Here is a 19,150-nt window from a genome sequence, read left to right as displayed (position 1 = left end):
TTTGTCTCCTTTCCTGTCTTTCTACCTTCTTTTATGTTTGGTACCTTTTTTTGTAGTGATAAGTTTTAATTTTTTTCTCGTTTCCTTTTGTGTATATTCTATAGCAATTTTTCTCTGTGGTTACCGTGGGGATTATATTTGACATCCTAAAATTAAAGCTTTCTGAATTTATACTAGCTTAATTTCAATAACACACAAAACTGCTCTTTACAGCTCTGCTTCCAACCCTTTTGGTTGTTAATGTCACAAAATTACATCTTTTATACATTATGTGCTCCCAAACGCAAACTAATAATTCCTTTAAATGCATTAAGAAACAAGCTTTGGAGTTACAAATAAAAGTTAACCGTAACACTAGTTTTACACTAATATAAATTTTTTAGATTTTTTCTTTTGATGTATTATCTATTACGTCATGTAGAAAATAAAAATTGCAGTTATAGACCGTTGTTACAATAACACTAGATTTCATAATTGCCTATGATTTACCTTTATTGAGATCTTTACTTTTCCGTATGGGTTTGAGTTGATGTCTAGTGTGCTTTCCTTCAACCTTGTGGCCTCCTTTGAGCATTTCTTACAGGGCAGGACTAGTGGTCATGAGCTCCTTTAGCTTTTGTTTATCTGAGAATGTCTTAACTTCTCCCTCACTTTTGACAGATACAGGATTTTGGGTTGACAGCTTTTTTCTCTCAGCACTTTGGATATATCAGCCCAGTATTTCTGGCCTCCAAAGCTTCTGATGAGAAATTTGCTAATATTCTTATAGAAAGAAGATCTTTTGTATGTGATGGTAGTGTTCTTACTGCTTTCAAGATTCTCTTTCTCTTCGGAAAGTTTGATTTTACAATGTGTCTCAGCATAGGTCTCTTTGAGTTCATCTTATTTGGAGTTTGTTGAGCTTCTTGGATGTTTATATTCATGTCTTTCATCAAATTTGGGCCATTTTCATCCATTATTTCTTTTTCTTTCCCCCTTTTATTGGCCTCACCTCTGGTACACAAACTTTCCCAAGTCAGGGATGGAACCTGAGCCCAGTCAGTGACAGCACCAGATCCTATTTTTTTTTTTTTTTTTTTTTTTGGTTTTTATGGCTGCACCCATAGCACATGGAGCTTCCCAGGCTAGGGGTCTAGTCAGAGCAACAGCTGCTGGCCACAGCCACAGCCACAGCCACAGCAAGGCCAGATCTGAGCTGTGTTTGCAAACTACACCACAGCTCATGGTAACGCTGGATCCTTAACCCACTGAGCTGGATCCTTAACCCACTGAGTGAGGCCAGGGATCAAACCTGCCACCTCATGGTTCCTAATCAGATTCATTTCCACTGTGCCATGATGGGAACTCCAACACCAGATCCTTAACCACCAGGTCACCAAGGAACTCTCCTCCCCCTTTTTTAAAAAAAATATTTCTTTAGATATTATCTCGGCCTTGTTTCTCCTTCTGGGACTTGCACATGTATACGTTGGTCTGCTTAGTGGTGTTCCACAGTGTCCTTAGGCTCTGTTCACGTTTTTTTCCTAATCTTTCTTTCTGTTCTTCAAACATGATAATTTCTGTTGTCCTGTCTTCACATTTGCTGATTTCCTTCTTCTACTAGATCGTATTTGCCCTTGAATCCCTCTCATGGAGTTTTTATTGCAGTTATTGTACTTTTCAGCTTAAAATATTCTTTATCATCTTTTTTTTTTTTTTTTTTTTTTTTTTTGTCTTTTTGCTATTTCTTGGGCCACTCCCGCAGCATATGGAGGTTCCCAGGCTAGGGGTCTAATTGGAGCTGTAGCCACCGGCCTACGCCAGAGCCATAGCAACGTGGGATCCAATCCACGTCTTCGACCTACACCACAGCTCACAGCAACGCCGGATCGTTAACCCACTGAGCAAGGGCAGGGACTGAACCCGCAACCTCATGGTTCCTAGTCGGATTCGTTAACCACTGCGCCACGATGGGAACTCCCCTCTTTTTCATTTCTTTTTAGGTTTTCTATCTCCTTATTGATATTTCCATTTTGTTCATACATCATTTTCTTGATTTTCTACGCATCTTCCTTCAGGTCTTTGAGCATTGTTAGGATAGTTATTTTAAAGTCTTTGTCCAGTAGATCTGCCATTAGGTATTTTTTTAGAGACTATTTCTATTGATTTATGTTTTTAATTTGAAGGGACCACACTTTTCTGTTTCTTTGTTTGCCTTGTGATTTTTTCTTGAACACTGGACATTTTAATCTAACATTGTGGCAGTTCTATAAATCAAGAGTCTTCCTCTTCCCCAGGGTTTTTGTTTTTGTGATTGTTGCAGGCTGTTTCTGAGCAAAGGGTAGCCTGAGGTATAAACTTAAGGTCTTCTCAGATCTCTTATGAGATTTAACCTGGGCATATGCAGGCACTTTCTAATTTTCCCTGTATGTGTAATTGTTTTTCAGTGTCCCACTCTTTAATTTCTCTCTCTCTCTTTTTTTTTTTTTTTTTTCTTTTTAGGGCCACACATGCAGCATATGGAAGTTCCCAGGCTAGGGGTTGAATTGGAGCTACAGCCACTGGCCTATGCCACAGCCACAGCAATGAGGGATCTGAGCCCTGTCTGCAACCTATACCACAGCTCACAGCAACGCCAGATCCTTAACCCGCTGAGCGAGGCCAGGGATCGAACCTGCAACTTCATGGTTCCTAGTCAAATTTGTTTCCGCTGTGCCACGACATGAAGGGAACTCTGGGCTAAGTTTTCTTCTTCCTCTGTCAACCAGAGGACACCTATGCTGCCATGGGTGTGGTCTGAGGGAAAGGTAGAAATGCAGCAGAATAACCGGCCATGGGAGGCAGTCACACATACTCATAACTTAAGGAATGGCTCGTGATTTTTTTTTTCTTTTTATGGCTGCACCTGTGGCATATGGAAGTTCCTGGACCAGGGGTCAAATTAGAGCTGCAGCTGCCAGCCTACACCACAGCCACAGCAACACTATCTGAGTCACGTCCATGACCTCAGTGCTGGATCCTTTAAGCCACTCAGAGAGGCCAGGGATCGAACCTACATCCTCACGGAGACAACACTGGGTCTTTAACCTGCTGAGCCACCACAAAAACTCAGGAATGGCTGATGTTTGAGGCTGTCTGTCTATATGTATCACATGACTGACTTCCTTTTTTTTTTTTTTCCCTTTCCACTTCTCCCTTTTTCCTCTTTTATCCCTTTCTCTTCAGTTTAATGGAGCTCCAGCGGGGAGCTCAGGTAGATGGAAGAGTTCAACAGTGCATATTCTCAGCAAATCGCATGCATCCTCTAGTTTAAGTCTTGCAACATTTCATCGCACCTGTGGTAATTCATCTCCCAGACAGAGAAACTGAGGCTCAGAAATGCTAAGGTCACATGGCCAGTAGGTGGCAGAGCCAAGATGGGCAACCATTTCTGACTCCAAAAACCAGGACCTCAGCCACACATGATACTGTTCTGATTTGAAGGGTGGATGCCTGGACACTGAACTTTATCAGTGCTATTAATCATTGGCATCTGAGCCCTGCAGACTCTCTTACCAACCTTTAGGTGGGTCCCCAAAGCCTTGTGGTCCGTGTGCACACAATCCCGGGGTATCCAATCCTGACCTCCACTGCCCTGCATTTCTGAAACACAGGACAACTGGACACACTGCAGGGATCTTTCCATCTTTGCATGACTGACTTCCTTCTGCCGCCAGACACTGACCCCTCTCTGTCCATTTTACTTCAAGTAAACCTCAAGTCCTGTCTTGGTTTTATTATTATTATTATTATTTTTGTCTTTTTGCCATTTCTTAGGCTGCATCTGCAGCATATGGAGGTTCCCAGGCTAGGGGTTGAATCGGAGCTGTAGCCGCCGGCCTACGCCAGAGCCACAGCAACGCCAGATCCGAGTAGTGTCTGCGACCTACACCACAGCTCATGGCAACATCGGATCCTTAACCCACTGAGCAAGGCCAGGGATCGAACCCGAAACCTCATGGTTCCTAGTCGGATTCGTTAACCACTGAGCCACAACGGGAATGCCTTGGTTATCTTCTTAATGACTCTTCTGTCAGTCCTCCTTTCTCCATCTTACTGACACCCCTGAGTCCAGGCCTTCTTGATGCTGAAAGAGCCTCCATTCTGTCCCCCCTCCAGTCTGGCCTCCTGTCAACACACAGGTTATTCTGTCTAGGACCTTTCTGCAGCCAATCTGGCCGCATCCTCATGACCCATCCTCCTGCGCTTAGAGGCCAGACCCCAGGGGGTTCCTGGTTTCACCCCTCCTCACTTCTTGGGCTTCATCTTATCTCTTTTCCACCTTCAATGCCAAATTGCATCCGTATTGTAAACATTTGGGGAGTTCCTGTCGTGGCTTAGTTGTTAATGAATCCAACTAGGAACCATGAGGATGCAGGTTCGATCCCTGGCCTTGCTCAGCGGGTTAAGGCTCCGGCATTTTCATGAGCTGTGGTGTAGGTCACAGTTGCAGGTTGGATCTGGCATTGCTGTGGCTGTGGTGTAGGCCGGCAGCTGCATCTCCCATTCGACACCTAGTCTGGGAACCTCCATATGCTGCGGGTCTGGCCTTAAAATGACAAAAAAAAATTTTTTTTTACTTCCTAAAAATGTTCTATATTCTCTCTTCTAGGCCTTAGCTCGTGTCGTTTCCCTTTGGCTTGAAAGAGTTTCTCCTTCTCTCTTTATTTCTCTTCAGATGCCAATTCATTCAGAATACATTTATTGAGCATCTACTGTATGCCAAACACTGCACTTTGAGATTCCTTCCTCCAGGACATCTGATCCACTCTTGATCTTCTTCTTCTTCTTTTTTTTTTTTTGGTCTTTTGTCGTTGTTGTTGTTGTTGCTATTTCTTGGGCCACTCCCACGGCATATGGAGGTTCCCAGGCTAGGGGTTGAATCGGAGCTGTAGCCACCGGCCTACGCCAGAGCCACAGCAACGCGGGATCCGAGCCGCGTCTGCAACCTACACCGAAGCTCACAGCAACGCCGGATCGTTAACCCACTGAGCAAGGGCAGGGACCGAACCCGCAACCTCATGGTTCCTAGTCGGATTCGTTAACCACTGCGCCACGACGGGAACTCCCACTCTTGATCTTCTGAAAATGGATTAGACGCTTCTCTTCTGTGCTTTCTGTAATATCATCCTATGCTTATTCCAGTGACACTGCATCTTCTATTGTAATCTACTTTTCAGTATTTGTCTTCTTGTCTTACTAGGTTGTAAGCTTTTTGTAAAGTTAAGAAAATATTTTTTTTCTTTTTTAGGGTCACACCTGTGGCATATGGAAGCTCCTGGGCTAGGGGTTGTATCCAAGCTGCAGCTGCAGACCTACGCCACAGCTTGTCGCAACACTAGACCCTTAACCTACTGAGCAAGGCCAGGGATCAAACCTGTATCCTCACAGAGGCCATGCTGGGCCCTTAACCTGCTGAGCCACAATGGGAACTCCTAGAAATGTTCTTATTTAATACTGAATACTCAAACCAGCACACAATATGGCACATAGTTTTTCTCTTTTTATGGTACTTTTTAGAAACTGAATGATGATTGACACTGTTGTGTTAGTTTCAAGTGTACAGCAGAGTGATTCAGTTCTATGGTACCCACTACAGTATTGATAAGTTGATGAGCTAATGAATACATGGGTATTTGGTTATGCTTGGAGACCCTGAATGCTATACAATACATACACACCCACTGCACAACAAAAATGTATAGGAATAATTAATATATATACACACTGTAAATAACACATAGCATTTAAAAATATATGAAAAATAGAAAATATAAGCAATGCTTAAACAATTAAAAATGACTAGGCATTCCTGTTGTGGCTCAGCAGAAACAAATCTGACTGGTATCCATGAGGACGCAGGTTTGATCCCCAGCCTTGCTCCATGGGTTAAGGATCCAGCATTGCCATGAGCTGCGGTGTAGGTCACAGACGCGGCTGAGAGCCTGTGTTGCTGTGGCTGTGGTGTAGGCCAGCAGCTACAGCTCCGATTTGACCCTTAGCCTGGGAACCTCTGTACGCCGTGGGTGTGGCCCTAAAAAGCAAAAAATAAAGTTGAAATCTTGACAGGTGGTTATGCCTTTCTTCAAAATATGCCTTGATTCTAAATATTGATTCTAAATTCTAAACTAGGAGACTATTCGTCTGACTTCCTCTGTTACTATGAAATAAAGCCTAAACTACCATTTAAATAAATTGTTGAGATTTCAGGTGATGTATACAATTCACTGATGTCTGAATGAGAAACTGATACAGTGAAGAAGCAAGAAAATAATTTGAAAAGGGAAAGAGATCTTCAAACATTTGATGAAGCTATAAAAACCAACACCAGAGGTGGTTCTGATACTAGGCATAGGATCGTCCATGAAGAAATTCAGCAATTCCAAATTAACATGCTCTGATACCAAGATAGTAACTAAGACAGTGTGTTAGTGGTACAGAAACAGACATACGGGAGTTCCCGTCGTGGTGCAGTGGAAACGAATCTGACTAGGAACCATGAGGTTGCGGGTTCGATCCCTGGCCTCGCTCAGTGGGTTAAGGCTCTGGCGTTGCCATGAGCTGTGGTGTAGGTTGCAGACGAGGCTCGGATCCCATGTGGCTGTGGCTGTGGTGTAGGCTGGCGGCTACAGCTCCGATTGGACTCCTAGCCTTAGAACCTCCATATGCTCCGATTGGACCTCTAGCCTGGGAACCTCCATATGCCTCGGGCATGGCCCTGAAAAGACAAAACAAAACAAACAAACAAACAAAAACCAGACATACAGACCAATGGAACAGAATAGAGAACCCAGAAATAAACCCAGACACCTATGGTTAATTAATCTTTGACAAAGGAAGCAAGATTAAAATGGGAAAAAGTCTCTTGAGCAAGTGGTGTTGGCAAAACTGGATAGCTGCATGTAAATCAATGAATCTGGAACATCCCCTCACACCGTGCACCAAAAAATAAATAAATAAAAATAAAAAATAAAAATGGTTTAAAGACTTAAACGTAAGACCAGACACCATAAAACTCCTAGAAGAGAACATAGGCAAAACATTTGCTGACATCAACTATACAAATGTTTTCCTAGGTCAGTCTAAGGCAATAGAAATAACGACAAAAAATAAACCAAATTAACATACTCTGAAAGGAGTTGCAGACATGCAGGGGACATGAGGATGTTTTCTTTTGGTGATTTCATTTTGTGACTTCATGCTAGATGCGGTAAAATAGAGTGTGATCTGATTTCTTCCCCCTGACAGTGTTTTGGCACTAGATCTACTCCTGCCTTTAAGGTAGAACAGAACGTACCGAAGCTTCCCAGCTTTTCCTCTTGGAGGCATCCCTTCAAGCCTGTAATGCTCACCTTTAGGACTCACGCTTGCTAAAATGCCCCATGACAACAAAGTCCTAATGGGTTTAAATGTCTGTCTTCATGTCTCTCTCTTCTGTAACAGTACTGTAGAGGAGAAAGAGCCGGTCTTGTCAGGAATCCTGGTGATGACAGGTCTGCCTCTCTTTTTTTTTTTTTTTTTTTTTTTCTTCCCTTTGGCTTTTTAAGGCTGCACCTGAGGCATATGGAGGTCCCCAGGCTAGGGGTAGAATCAGAGCTACAGCCACTGGCCTACACCACAGCCACAGCAATGCCAGATCCAAGCTGTGTCCTCAGACTACACAGCTTATGGCAATACCAGATCCTTAACCCACTGAGCGAGGCCAGGGATCGAACCCTGCCTGGTTCCCATGGAGGCTAGTCTCATTCGTTACCATGGAGCCATGATGGGAACTCCAGGACTGCCCTTTATTAACCAGTATCCTGAACAGGTGCCAAACCTCCCTAGGATTCAGTTTTTCATTCATTAGATGAAGATAATAGTAATGATTTTCACCAGCTTCCTCCTTGGTTTAAAGTGAGGAGCAGATGAGACGTACTGTGGACTCTGACATGAGCATCAGCAGGGTCTTGTGCAGTGCTCAGATTTTAGTCACTGAGTGGGGCTGACCAGGGTGAGACTGAAGTACCCACTGGAAGGAGATCTTGGGATGTCTGTCTCCACCTCCTCTGCTTTCTGTTCCCATCCCTGCCTCTTGTCCCTCAGGCATCCTTCCGTTTCCAGGGGTCTATTCTAAGACATTAGCGGCTAAAAAGGCTTAAGCAGCAAAGATATGGCTCTGGAACGTGGAGTTTCAGACATTTATAACAGGTAATGGGGAAGTTCACCTCTATCTATGCCTTTAGGGCAGCAGGTATTTCCCAGAGACAATTCTGACCCACTGAGCCACAAGGGAACCCCCAGCAAGAATTCCTTTTTTTTTTCTTGTATTTCTTTTTTTAGGGCCTCGCCTGCAGCATATGAATATTCCCAGGTTAGAGGTCAAATAAGAGCTGCAGCTACCAGCCACAGCCACAGCCACTCGGGGTCCGAGCTGTGTCTGCAACCTACACAGCTCATAGCAACGAGGGATCCTTAACTCACTGAACAGGGCCAGGGATCATCACCGCTGAGCCACGACAGGAACTCCCCAGCAGGAATTTCTTAAACCAGAGCCTGTGAATGATTTTTTAAATGTGTTTTCATTTCATATACTTAAAATATATATGTGTGTATATATACATATATATATATATATATATGTATATATATAGTTCCAGAATCATCAGTGTGAATTGTGCCACATCTGAGGCATGCAAAAGTTCCTGGACCAGGAACTGAACCTGAGCCACAGCAGTGATAACGCCAGTCCTTAACTACTAGGCTACCAGGGAACTCCCAACGTGAGTGTTTTATACCTTAGAATTGCCATATGCTTCCTTCTTCCCTGCCCTTCTAATAGCTGCATTTGTGACCCACACCACAGCCCATGGCAACTCGGGATACTTAACCCACTGAGCAAGGCCGGGGATTGAACCCGCGTGCTCATGGATCCCAGTCTGGTTGAGCCAACACAGGAGCTCCAAACCTTTGAGGTTTTGTGTGTTTTCATAAATTAAGTTTCTAACAGCAGAATCATTGGATGTTGGAGAAGTTGTGGAAATTGTTAATATATTAATATGGAAATCAGCATATACACACTCAAGCCAGGCTATTAGGCTGTGAGCAGAGAGCAGCATTAGATCCCAGAACCAAAGAAAACTGGTGCCCTCAGGGTTACTAAGCACAGTTGTCAAAAAGAACACGTAACAATAAAGTTATTTATTTTGAGGAGGAGACTTCCGGTAGGGGCATTTCTTTTTCCGCCAGGGCCTATGTTCGTCATCTTCTCAGTTTACATTCCAACCGGAAATGCTTGTACCCCGTGTAAAGCCACGTCGGTCCTGGCCTCAGTCCCGCCCACGCAGAGGGGGGAAGCGCTTCCGGGGTCAGGGGTGTTCTGGCTCGCCCCGCCCCGGCGCCGGTGCCCTGCTGGAAGGCCTGGCTCTCCCGGAAGTGGCCCGGGCCTCTCTCTGTTGGGGTCCCCACCTCCCTGCTGCTGCTGCTGCTGCGGGCCGCAGGGGGGGCAGCGATGGCGGAGGCGGCGCTGCTGCTGCTGCCAGAGGCGGCAGCGGAGCGGGATGCACGGGAGAAGCTGGCCCTCTGGGATGGAAGACTGGACACTACGGCGCCGCTGACGGACCGGCAGACAGACTCGGTGCTGGAGCTGAAGGCGGCGGCCGAGGACCTGCCCGTGCCGACCGAGGTGAGGTGACGGTCTGGAGCTGGCTGCTCTGCTCCGCTGCCGCGCCGGTGGACCCCGGCCTTGCAGACCCCGGCCTTGAGACCCCTGTCCAGGGTCTCTCCTCTCCTCCCGGGTCACGGTGGCAGCTCTGGTGGGAGAGGCCCCTTCACCTTCCTGGGCTGTCAGGCCTCGTGCCGCTCCGGACTGCCGACCTCTCCCCTCTGGCGCGGAGACGGCAGTGGGGGGTGTCCAGTGGCTAGTGGCGCTGAACGTGGGACAGTTGGCCCCGAACCTTGCCCTGGCTTCTTGCCCCCGGTGTCCCTGGTGTCAGCGAGACATGGTCCTGCTGCCCACCGCCTCTCGGAAGGAGAAGGCGCTGAACCCCAAGTGCTTTGCTTCAGGACAGACTCCTGTGGGTATTCATTTAACCACCTTAATGAATAGCCTAGCGTCCTTTTTCCGTAGGGGTACTTGGGGAGACCAAAGTTGATCCCTGGTGAGTTTCATTCATCGCACACTGAGCAGTGAGCTCTCGATCGAGTACAGGTTAATGGGAGAGCCGATTTATATTTGACTTAGAGCAAAGCAATAAAAATTTTTCTTTGAAAGTTGGGTCAGTACATTATTAGATAATGCTAGTTTTTATGTTAACTTTTAAAATTCTGGTTACCTTTGAGATCTTATGTATTATCACTGCTTGTGGAATTCAGTTCAGTTAGTTAATAATAGCAAGTAGTACGTTTTATGAATTGTCAGTTATTTGAAAAACTTTTTCTTATTTTGAGGACCGGGTTTAGGGAGATTATTTTATTAGCCACTGATGGTTACTTTGGATGTTGGAAGCATTCTTTTTATACAATTTGGAATTGTGACCAAAGGCAGATTGAATAGAGACTTTAACTTTTTTTTTTTCCTGCCCTGGCACTCTAGAGATTAAGAACTTTGGTTTGAAAGTTCTTGCCACTTTCTCTGTTGCATGCTCTGCCGGAAAATGCAGGTGTTCTTTTCTTGGGTTTCTCTGTCCACCTCAGGGATTTTATGGTAGACGTGGGTTTGAAATAAATGAGGAAGCAGGTGGAAATTTGCTTTGGTGTGGCTATCACAGTCTTTTATGCCCTGGGTAATGGAAGTTGTTTGCTCTATAAATATTCCAGTCTGTTTGTAATTGATTTGGTCTCTTACCAAAGCAGGATGCTTGGACCTCACAGCAAAACTGTGGCAAACATATTCCATGAGAAAAGTAACCCGATTTTTTTTTTTTTTTTTTTTTTTTTGTTTGGGGTCATAAACTGTCATTCTTATTGAGCAGGAAGGAAAGAATTGGAAGTGAAGTAACTGGAATCTCTTCATTTTCACCCCATTATTTGATTCTTATGCCATATCATACCTACCTACCTTTTTGTGGTCATTTAACATGTACGATGTGCCCACCCTGGGCTAGGAATCGAGACGAGAAAGATAAGAAAAATGAGATCCCTAGCCTCATGGAGCTGGCATAATTATGGTGATTATGAGCCTGTAAAAAAGCACAAAGATGGTAAGTTCAGACTGTGGTCCATGCTATAAGGAAAATAAGACAGGATGGCGTGGCACCAATGAATGAAGTGTGTCCTTTTAGATAAGGAGGGAAGAGGCTTCTGAGAAGTATCCGCTTAAGGTGAGAACTCATGATGGAAAACAAGAAGCCAGCCTTGCAAAGACTAGAGAAATAACCAGCTGGAGGAGAAAGCAGTGCGGAGTCCTGGGTAGGGGATGATCTTGGCAAGTCAGCGAGGGTCTTCTGGTACCTGCAGCCTTGGTATTGGATTCCTGTGAGAATGGAACCCTTGGAGTTCCCGTTGTGGCGCAGTGGTTAACGAATCTGACTAGGAACCATGAGGTTGCAGGTTCGATCCCTGCCCTTGCTCAGTGGGTTAAGGATCCGGCGTTGCCGTGAGCTGTGGTGTAGACTGGCAGCTACAGCTCTGATTCGACCCCTAGCCTGGGAACCTCCATATGCCGTGGGAGCGGCCCAAGAAATGGCAAAAAGACCAAAAAAAAAAAAAAAAAAAGAGTGGAACCCTCGCCTGTTGTTTACCCATCCTGGCATTTTTGTGGGGAAGTTCTCACTGTTCTCCAGCTTTCTGGAGCCCTCTTTTCCCCGTTTATGTCTGGTGGGAAGACTTTGGAGTCGAGTTTTATTTTCCTCCTACCACTCTTGGCACGAGAAAGAATGCCTCAATTTTCATTTTGTTCAACCGGTGTATCTCTAAAGGATTTTCTGTAGTGTTTCACACTTTTCAGGAGATATATTACTTCCTGAACGACTGGAACTGGGCAAGTTAGTTAAGTAATAAGAAGCGAGCTAACTCTAAGCAAATACCATGAAGCTGGTTGTTTGTTTTGTTTTGTTTTTTGTATTTTTAGGGCCGCCCCTGTGGCATATGAAAATTCCCAGCCTAGGGGTCGAATGGGAGCTGTAGCTGCCAGCCTGTGCCACAGCCACAGCAACATGGGATCTGAGCCACATCTGTGACCAACGCTACCGGATCTTTAACGCACTGAGTGAGGCCAGGGCTTGAACTCCTGTCCTCATAGATACTAGTTGGGTTTGTTACCACTGAGTTACAATGGGAACTCCCCTTGAAGCTGTTAACAGCTTTCTTTTTCATGAAGGAGAACTAGTCCTATCTTGGAAAGAAATTATACGTCTTTATTTGGTGTTAGGTAAGAGAATTTGCAGTAGAATATTAGGTGAAAAAACAGGGCACGTATTTTTTTGTTTCTTTTTTTTTTTTTTAATAGTAGTGAGGGCCTTTTCTCTCTGCTGAATTTAGTAGTACTTAATAAGATGCTGAGCAAATTTACCCTGAAATTTATGTGTAATTTACCGATACAGTTGTTTTCCTAAAGGCTATATGGCCTTAGACATGATATTTCTCTGAGCCTCTTTTCTTCTTCTTCTTCTTCTTCTTCTTTTTTTTTTTTTTTTTTTTTTTTGTCTTTTTGCCTTTTCTAGGGCTGCTTCTGCGGCATGTGGAGGTTCCCAGGCTAGGTGTCGAATTGGAGCTGTAGCCACCAGCCTACACCACAGCCGTAGCAACACCAGATCTGAGCCACGTCTGCAACCTACACCATAGCTCACGGCAGTACTGGATCCTTAACCCACTGAGCAAGGCCAGGGATCGAACCCACAACCTCATGGTTCCTAGTCAGATTCGTTAACCACTGAGCCACGACAGAAACTCCCTGAGCCTGTTTTCTTCTTTATAAAATGGGGATTATAATAGTACTTGCCTCACAGCGACTTGTGAGAATTCAGTCATGTATGTGAGGTGCACACAGCCAGCATTGCGTTATTGGTGGTGCTCTTCTCCCCAGCTGATCAGCGCCTTAAAAGAGCACATTAGAGCCTTATGATCTTAAGCTGGTGTAGGTGACACTCAGACCAAAGGTAAAAAAGAAGTGGTTCGGTGTCTTGAGAGGTTCTGAGACTCCACCTGTACCTCTTCAGTGATTTGCACCAAACACAGCCGGTAATGTCAGGTTTCATTTAGGGAATGAATGAATTAGATTGATTACAAAAATGATTTTCGCCAACCCAGAATGGTGCAAGAAGTCAAGTTTGGGAGAGGAAGGTATATTTGCTTGTTTTTTTCCCCAGACCTGCTCAGCTGGTCAGGCAAGGCTTGATAGTTTATCGTAATTAGTTTAATGTGTTAGTGTCTCCGTTCGTGTCACCTGTATAGTAGTAGCTCTCCAGAACAACAATCAGGAACCCAGCCTGTGCGCTTCTCTCTCTGGTGGTAAATGTCTGCTCCATCTGGAAGCCGGGGGAGTGTGAGCGAGACACAGGTGTTCAGTCCTCTCTTCTTCAGGCGTGAAAGAGGGGTCAGAACAGGAAGGTTTGTGACACCCCCACACCCTTCCTGATTGGCCATTCTGTTCCAGGTGCTTTCAGAAAAGAAGTCGGCTGGGCAGATGTACCGCATCGGGGCATCTTCTCATAAGCTCTTAAAAGGCAGCTTGTTTTGTTACTTTAAAAATTGGTTCTTAGAAGTGGTGGCGGAGTTCCCGTCGTGGCGCAGTGGTTAACGAATCCGACTAGGAACCATGAGGTTGCGGGTTCGGTCCCTGCCCTTGCTCAGTGGGTTAAGGATCCGGCATTGCCATGAGCTGTGGTGTAGGTTGCAGACGCGGCTCGGATCCCATTGCTGTGGCTCTGGTGTAGGCTGGTGGCTACAGCTCCGATTCTACCCCTAGTCTGGGAACCTCCCTATGCTGCGGGAGCGGCCCAAGGAATAGCAAAAAGACCAAAAAAAAAAAAAAAGAAGTGGTGGCAGGGTGGCTTCTCTCTTGCTTGGTTTGAGAGAAAATGATTTCGTATTAGAACACGACAACAGGAACAAGTAGCCTCTTTCTGCTTCTAATATTTAAAAGTCCTGGTGATTGGGCAGTAGTCATTTGTGCATGAAGTAATCAATAGGATGCTTTTTCATACATGAGCATAAGTTTATTTACAACCTCTAGGTTACAGATTATGTCTGGAATATCTATAGTACCTTCTCAAGTAGCCAGTTTTCATATGAGTTTATTTTCTAAAATATATTAGAAGATATTTGTTCAAAATGACAGACTGAGCACACCACCCCTGGATCCTTTTGACAACATGATAATAACTGTGTGGCACACCCAAAACAAAGATGGTGCCAATAAATCTGCAGTTTTACTAATTTATGAAAGTCAGGAAGCATGTCCTGTCCTTTTAAAAATGAATCTAAAGACTTAATAACAGAACAAGCTGTAAACATACACATTTTATTTTATTTTGGCAGTGTCCACTGCATGCAGAAGTTCCTGGCCCGGGGATTGAACCCGCTCCACAGCAGTGCCAAGGCTCCATCCTTAACCTGCTAGGCCACCAGAAAACTGTAATATTACAGATTTTGACATTTTAGAAAAGAGATGGTATAGGTGATAGAATTTGAGAGTACATGTAGAAGGAAATATGAGCGTCCTCATTTCTTCATTTTTCATGGAGAGGAGTCAGTAGGTGGGACCTTAAATTGATGAATTAAAACACAGTGCTCTGAATCGGTGTTTTAGAGTTAACAGAGGAACCCACGACAATGTTGAAAGCAGAGTAGTTACAAGTGGAGGTTGGAAAAGGAGGCTACGTTTCATTTTAACTCTTCTGATGATTTGGAATAGAAAATACATTCATGTGTCTTGAATAATTTCTGTAAAAGAGGATTGATAAAAGTTGCAAACTATCTCTTTGGTTCCTTCTTTGAAAGGTCTTTATTTTGTCCTCCAATTTCTTAGACATAATTCTCAAATTGTAAACATTTGACTTAGCAATTCCACTTTTTTTTTTTTTGTCTTTTTGTCTTTTCTTGAGCCGCTCCTGCGGCACATGGAGGTTCCCAGGCTCGGGGTCTAATCGGGGCTGTAACCACCGGCCTGCGCCACAGCCACAGCATCGTGGGATCTGAGCCAAATCTGTGACCTACACCACAGCTCACGGCAACGCCAGATTCAAATTGTAAACATTTGTATTGCTCTGCGAAGAGGGGAAGAGGGTGACTTGCTTTTCACTTCATCATTCTGTCCCCCTGGACATTTAAAATAATGGCCCTTTAGAACTTAACGGCAGAGAGTTAGAATCTAAAGAAAATAAATTCTTAGAGTCTAAGAAAATAGAGTCTTAGACTCTAAGAAAATTAATTCCATCTTTTCCCGGAGTTCCCCTCGTGGCGCAGCGGAAACGAATCCGACTAGGAACCATGAGGTTTCAAGTTAGATCCTTGGCCTCGCTTAGTGGGTTAAGGATCCGGCGTTGCGGTGAACTATGGAGGCCCTAAAAAGACAAAAAAAAAAAAAAAAAAAAAAAAAAAAGCTGCATATCAAATGAAAAAAGTATGGTGCATGTAGTATACTGTCGTTTGGGTTAAAAAAAGGTGCGCTTCTGTTGTATATACATAGACTGTCTTAGGAAAGCTTCATGCCAAAGTAGTTCACAGTGGGAGCCCCTGAGGAGGGAGCTGGCTGGCTGGGGAATGGGTCCGTGGGAAGAAGACTTTTCATTGCATATCCATTGAGTTTGTGCCATGTGAATTTTTACCTGTTCAAATAGGTAGGTTTTAAAAGACTGCAATATCTATTACAAACGATTGTGGGAAATGATTTTTTAATCTGGAATTTGTTATATATTATGAGGTAGTACAGAATTATATGTTGGAAGGCCTCATGAACTCTGACAGGAGAATGGGATTGTTACATACTTTTTCATTTTGCAAAACTGTAAGTATGTGCTGTCACAACTGTGGTTTTGACATTGAGCCACATCACTTTTTTTGTTTTCCTTAGAGCTGCACCCAAGGCATAGGGAGGTTCCCAGGCTAGGGGTTGAATTAGAGCTGCGGCTGTCAGCCTGCGCCACAGCCACAGCCATGCCAGATCCGAGCCACATCTGCGACCTTCATTCCATAGCTCACGGCAGCACCGGATCCTTCACCCACTGAGCAAGGCCAGGGATCTAACCTACATCCTCGTGGATGCTAGTCAGATTTCTTTCCACTGAGCCACGATGGGAACTCCTGATCTACATTACTTTTAAAGATACATTTATAACCAGGAGTTGCCACTGTGACTCAGTAGGTTAAGAATCTGACTAATGTCCATGAGGATTTGGGTTCAGTCCCTGGCCTCCAGCCTCACTCAGTGGGTTAAGGATCCAGCCTTGTCACAAGCTGCAGTGTAGGTCACAGATGCGGCTCCGATCAGATGTTGCTGTGGTGTAGGCCTGCAGCTACAGCTCAGATTCACCTGCGGCATATGGAAGTTCCTAGGCTAGGGGTCGAATCAGAGCTACAGCTGAGGGCCTACACGGCAGCCACAACAACGCAGAATCCTTGACCCACTGAGGGAGCACAGGGATTGAAATCGAATCCTCCTGGATACTAGTTGGGTTCATTTCCATTGAGCCACAACGGGAACAGTGGGTCTTCAGTATTTTGATTGCCTAAGGTTTATAAGTTTTTTCTTTAATTAGTCACAGTATACCTTTAAATGTTATATTACTTAGTGTGTAAGAGTCTTACAACAGTATGCTTCCAATTCTTCCTTTCTCTCTCTGTGCTATTGTTGTCATGCATTTTACTTTTACATATACTGTAAGCTTGTCATACATTGCTACTCTTTTCGCTTTTGACATTTATCTTTAAAAATTTTTTTTGTTATAGTTGATTTACAATATTCTGTCAATTTCTGCTTTATAGCAAAGTAACTCAGTTTTTTTAATATATATATACATACATAGATATATGTATGTATATATATACATTCTTTTTCTCATATTCCATCATGTTCTATCACAAGTGTAGACATTTATCTTTGAGTGATTAAAAATAAGAAAAATTATCATACTTACCTTTATTTTAAGCATTTTTAGAGCGTTTCAGTTTTTTTGGAGGGGTTGATGGGATAGATCTACCTTTTCATCTGCTGTTGTATTTCATATGTCTGAAGAGGCTTCTTTAACATATCTTGTAATACAGGTCTGCTGGAAATGCATTTTCTCAACTTTGTTTAAACTTTGTCAAACTTTGTTTAAACTCTTTCATTAAAAAAAATTCTCACTAGGTACGAATTCTTGATGGACATTTTTTTTCCTTTCATCACTTAAAAGATGTTGGTCTCTTGTCTCCTGATTTGCGTAATTTCAGATAAGTCTGCTGTAATTCTTATTTTTGTTCCTTGTATATGATGTGTCTTTTTTACCTCTGACTACCTTAAGGTTTTCTCTTTGACTTTGATTTTCAGAAGTTTGAATATGATGTGTCTAGGTGTGTATGTGTGTGTGGGGGGGTGGGTGTATACTCTGATAGGGATTTTCTAAGCTTCTCAGAAATGTAGTTTGGTGTCTTTCATTATTTTTGGAAGATCCTCAACTTCTTTAAATATCTCTTCTCCTCTGTTCTCTTCTTATTTTGAGATTCAAGATTACACATATATTGGATCATTTGATATCTTCCCACAGTTCTTGGATATTGTGTTTACTTCTTATTTTCCCACTCTGTTTCTTCTTTATGTTTAATTTGGGTTGATTTCTATTGACCTGTCTTCAAGTTCACTGATTCTTTCCTTAGCTATGTTACGTGTACTGATGAGTCCATTGCAGGTGTTCCTCATCTCTGTTGCAGTAATGGTTATTTCTAGCATTTCTATTTGACATGTATGGTTTTCATTTTTTCTGCAAATTCTGCATCTTTTCATTCATTTTATTTATATTTTATATCAGAGCCTATGACATATTAGCCACAGTTATTTTACATTTCTTATTTGACAGTTCCAATATCCAGATCATAAGTCTGGCACTGTTGAGTGCTTCGCCTCTTGACAGTGAGTTTTTTTTCTTAATTATTCCTTTTCTTTTTCATGTAATTTTTGGTTGAATACTGGGCATTGTTTGCAGGACATGTAAGAATGAGGAAAATAGTATGAATGCTGGAAAATGAGTACGCGTCTTCCGTTAGGTTGTTAGTGTATGGGGTTGGGTCAGTCTAGTGAGAATTGAGCTAGATTTGGGTTTTGTTATTCTGGTTACTGCTGGCTTCCAATTTCTCGACTGATACTTTTTGCCTCGTGTTGGGGCTGGGTTGCTGCAGGGTTTTCTGAACCTTCCTCCTCAACCCTCAGCTTTTGGTGTGCTGTGTGCCTGAGTCTCAGACGGTGTCTGTGCCTTTGTCCCTCCCATAAGAGTGCATTGCAGGTGCTTTATAACCTGGTGGTGGTAGGTGGTAGTTTTTTGTCAATTCAATTCCTGTCTCAGTCTTAGGCAGGACCTTTGCTCCTGGGCCTCGGGGGTGAAGTTTCTTCCTGATTCTGCTCTCTTTGGCAGGAGGAGACTTCTGATATTCTGGTTCTTGGGTTGTTTCTTGTCTTCCCTCCATGGGTAATGGTTGTTTCCTTTTCCCTTTCCCCGGCTGTAGTGTGTCTTCCTCTTTACCCTAGGGTTGCTAAGGTTTACTGCCCCTTTCTCAGTGTCTTAAATTTTTTGTTCCCCTGGGGAGAAGGGTCTGGATGGGGCTTTGTGCCCACTTTCCACAGCCCTCCTCTCTTCTAGGCCTGCCCCACCTGCCCTTATTCTTTCTAATGAGTACCTGGCGAAGGTCTCTGAAGATTCTCTGAGTGGATGCAAATGCCCCTGGTATCTGTGGCTTCCAGGGATTCTGTGTTCACTCACCTTCTAGCACTGAGCAATTTGTAAGAAATTTTAGCCTATTTCTTACCTACTTGTATGGCATTTGTCACTTCTCTTTCCGTGGTATGCCATGGTGAGCCCTTGCTCTCACTCTGTCTCTGCCTGGAGGCGCCTGTCTTTTTCTAGATTTTAAGTTACGTGGTTACTCTGAGCTTTCTGATGGATCCAAGAATATGATTTTCTGGATTATTTGCCTTTTTCTTATTATTAGGATGCAAGCAACACTCTGTCTAGCATTCTTTTTT

The 19,150-nt window shown here is 43.8% G+C and overlaps 1 protein-coding gene across 2 annotated transcripts in view; it reads left to right on the top strand.

Moving 5' to 3' along the window:
• The window catches only part of COG3 (component of oligomeric golgi complex 3), a 67,753-nt gene continuing 57,945 nt past the window's right edge, over positions 9,343-19,150 (top strand). Inside the window, exon 1 of one of the 2 annotated variants that reach the window (XR_002336675.1) lies at positions 9,343-9,682. Coding sequence is in view for 1 of the 2 variants with exons in the window: in XM_021065605.1 (XP_020921264.1) it covers positions 9,509-9,682 (174 nt within the window). In the remaining variant the exon portion in view is untranslated. The remainder of the gene's footprint in view (positions 9,683-19,150) is intronic. The other variant, XM_021065605.1, reaches the window with a different exon arrangement.

The sequence above is a fragment of the Sus scrofa genome, chromosome 11, assembly GCF_000003025.6.
Source record: "Sus scrofa isolate TJ Tabasco breed Duroc chromosome 11, Sscrofa11.1, whole genome shotgun sequence".
NCBI classification, from domain to species: domain Eukaryota; kingdom Metazoa; phylum Chordata; class Mammalia; order Artiodactyla; family Suidae; genus Sus; species Sus scrofa.
This window is presented reverse-complemented; position numbering and strand designations above follow the sequence as displayed.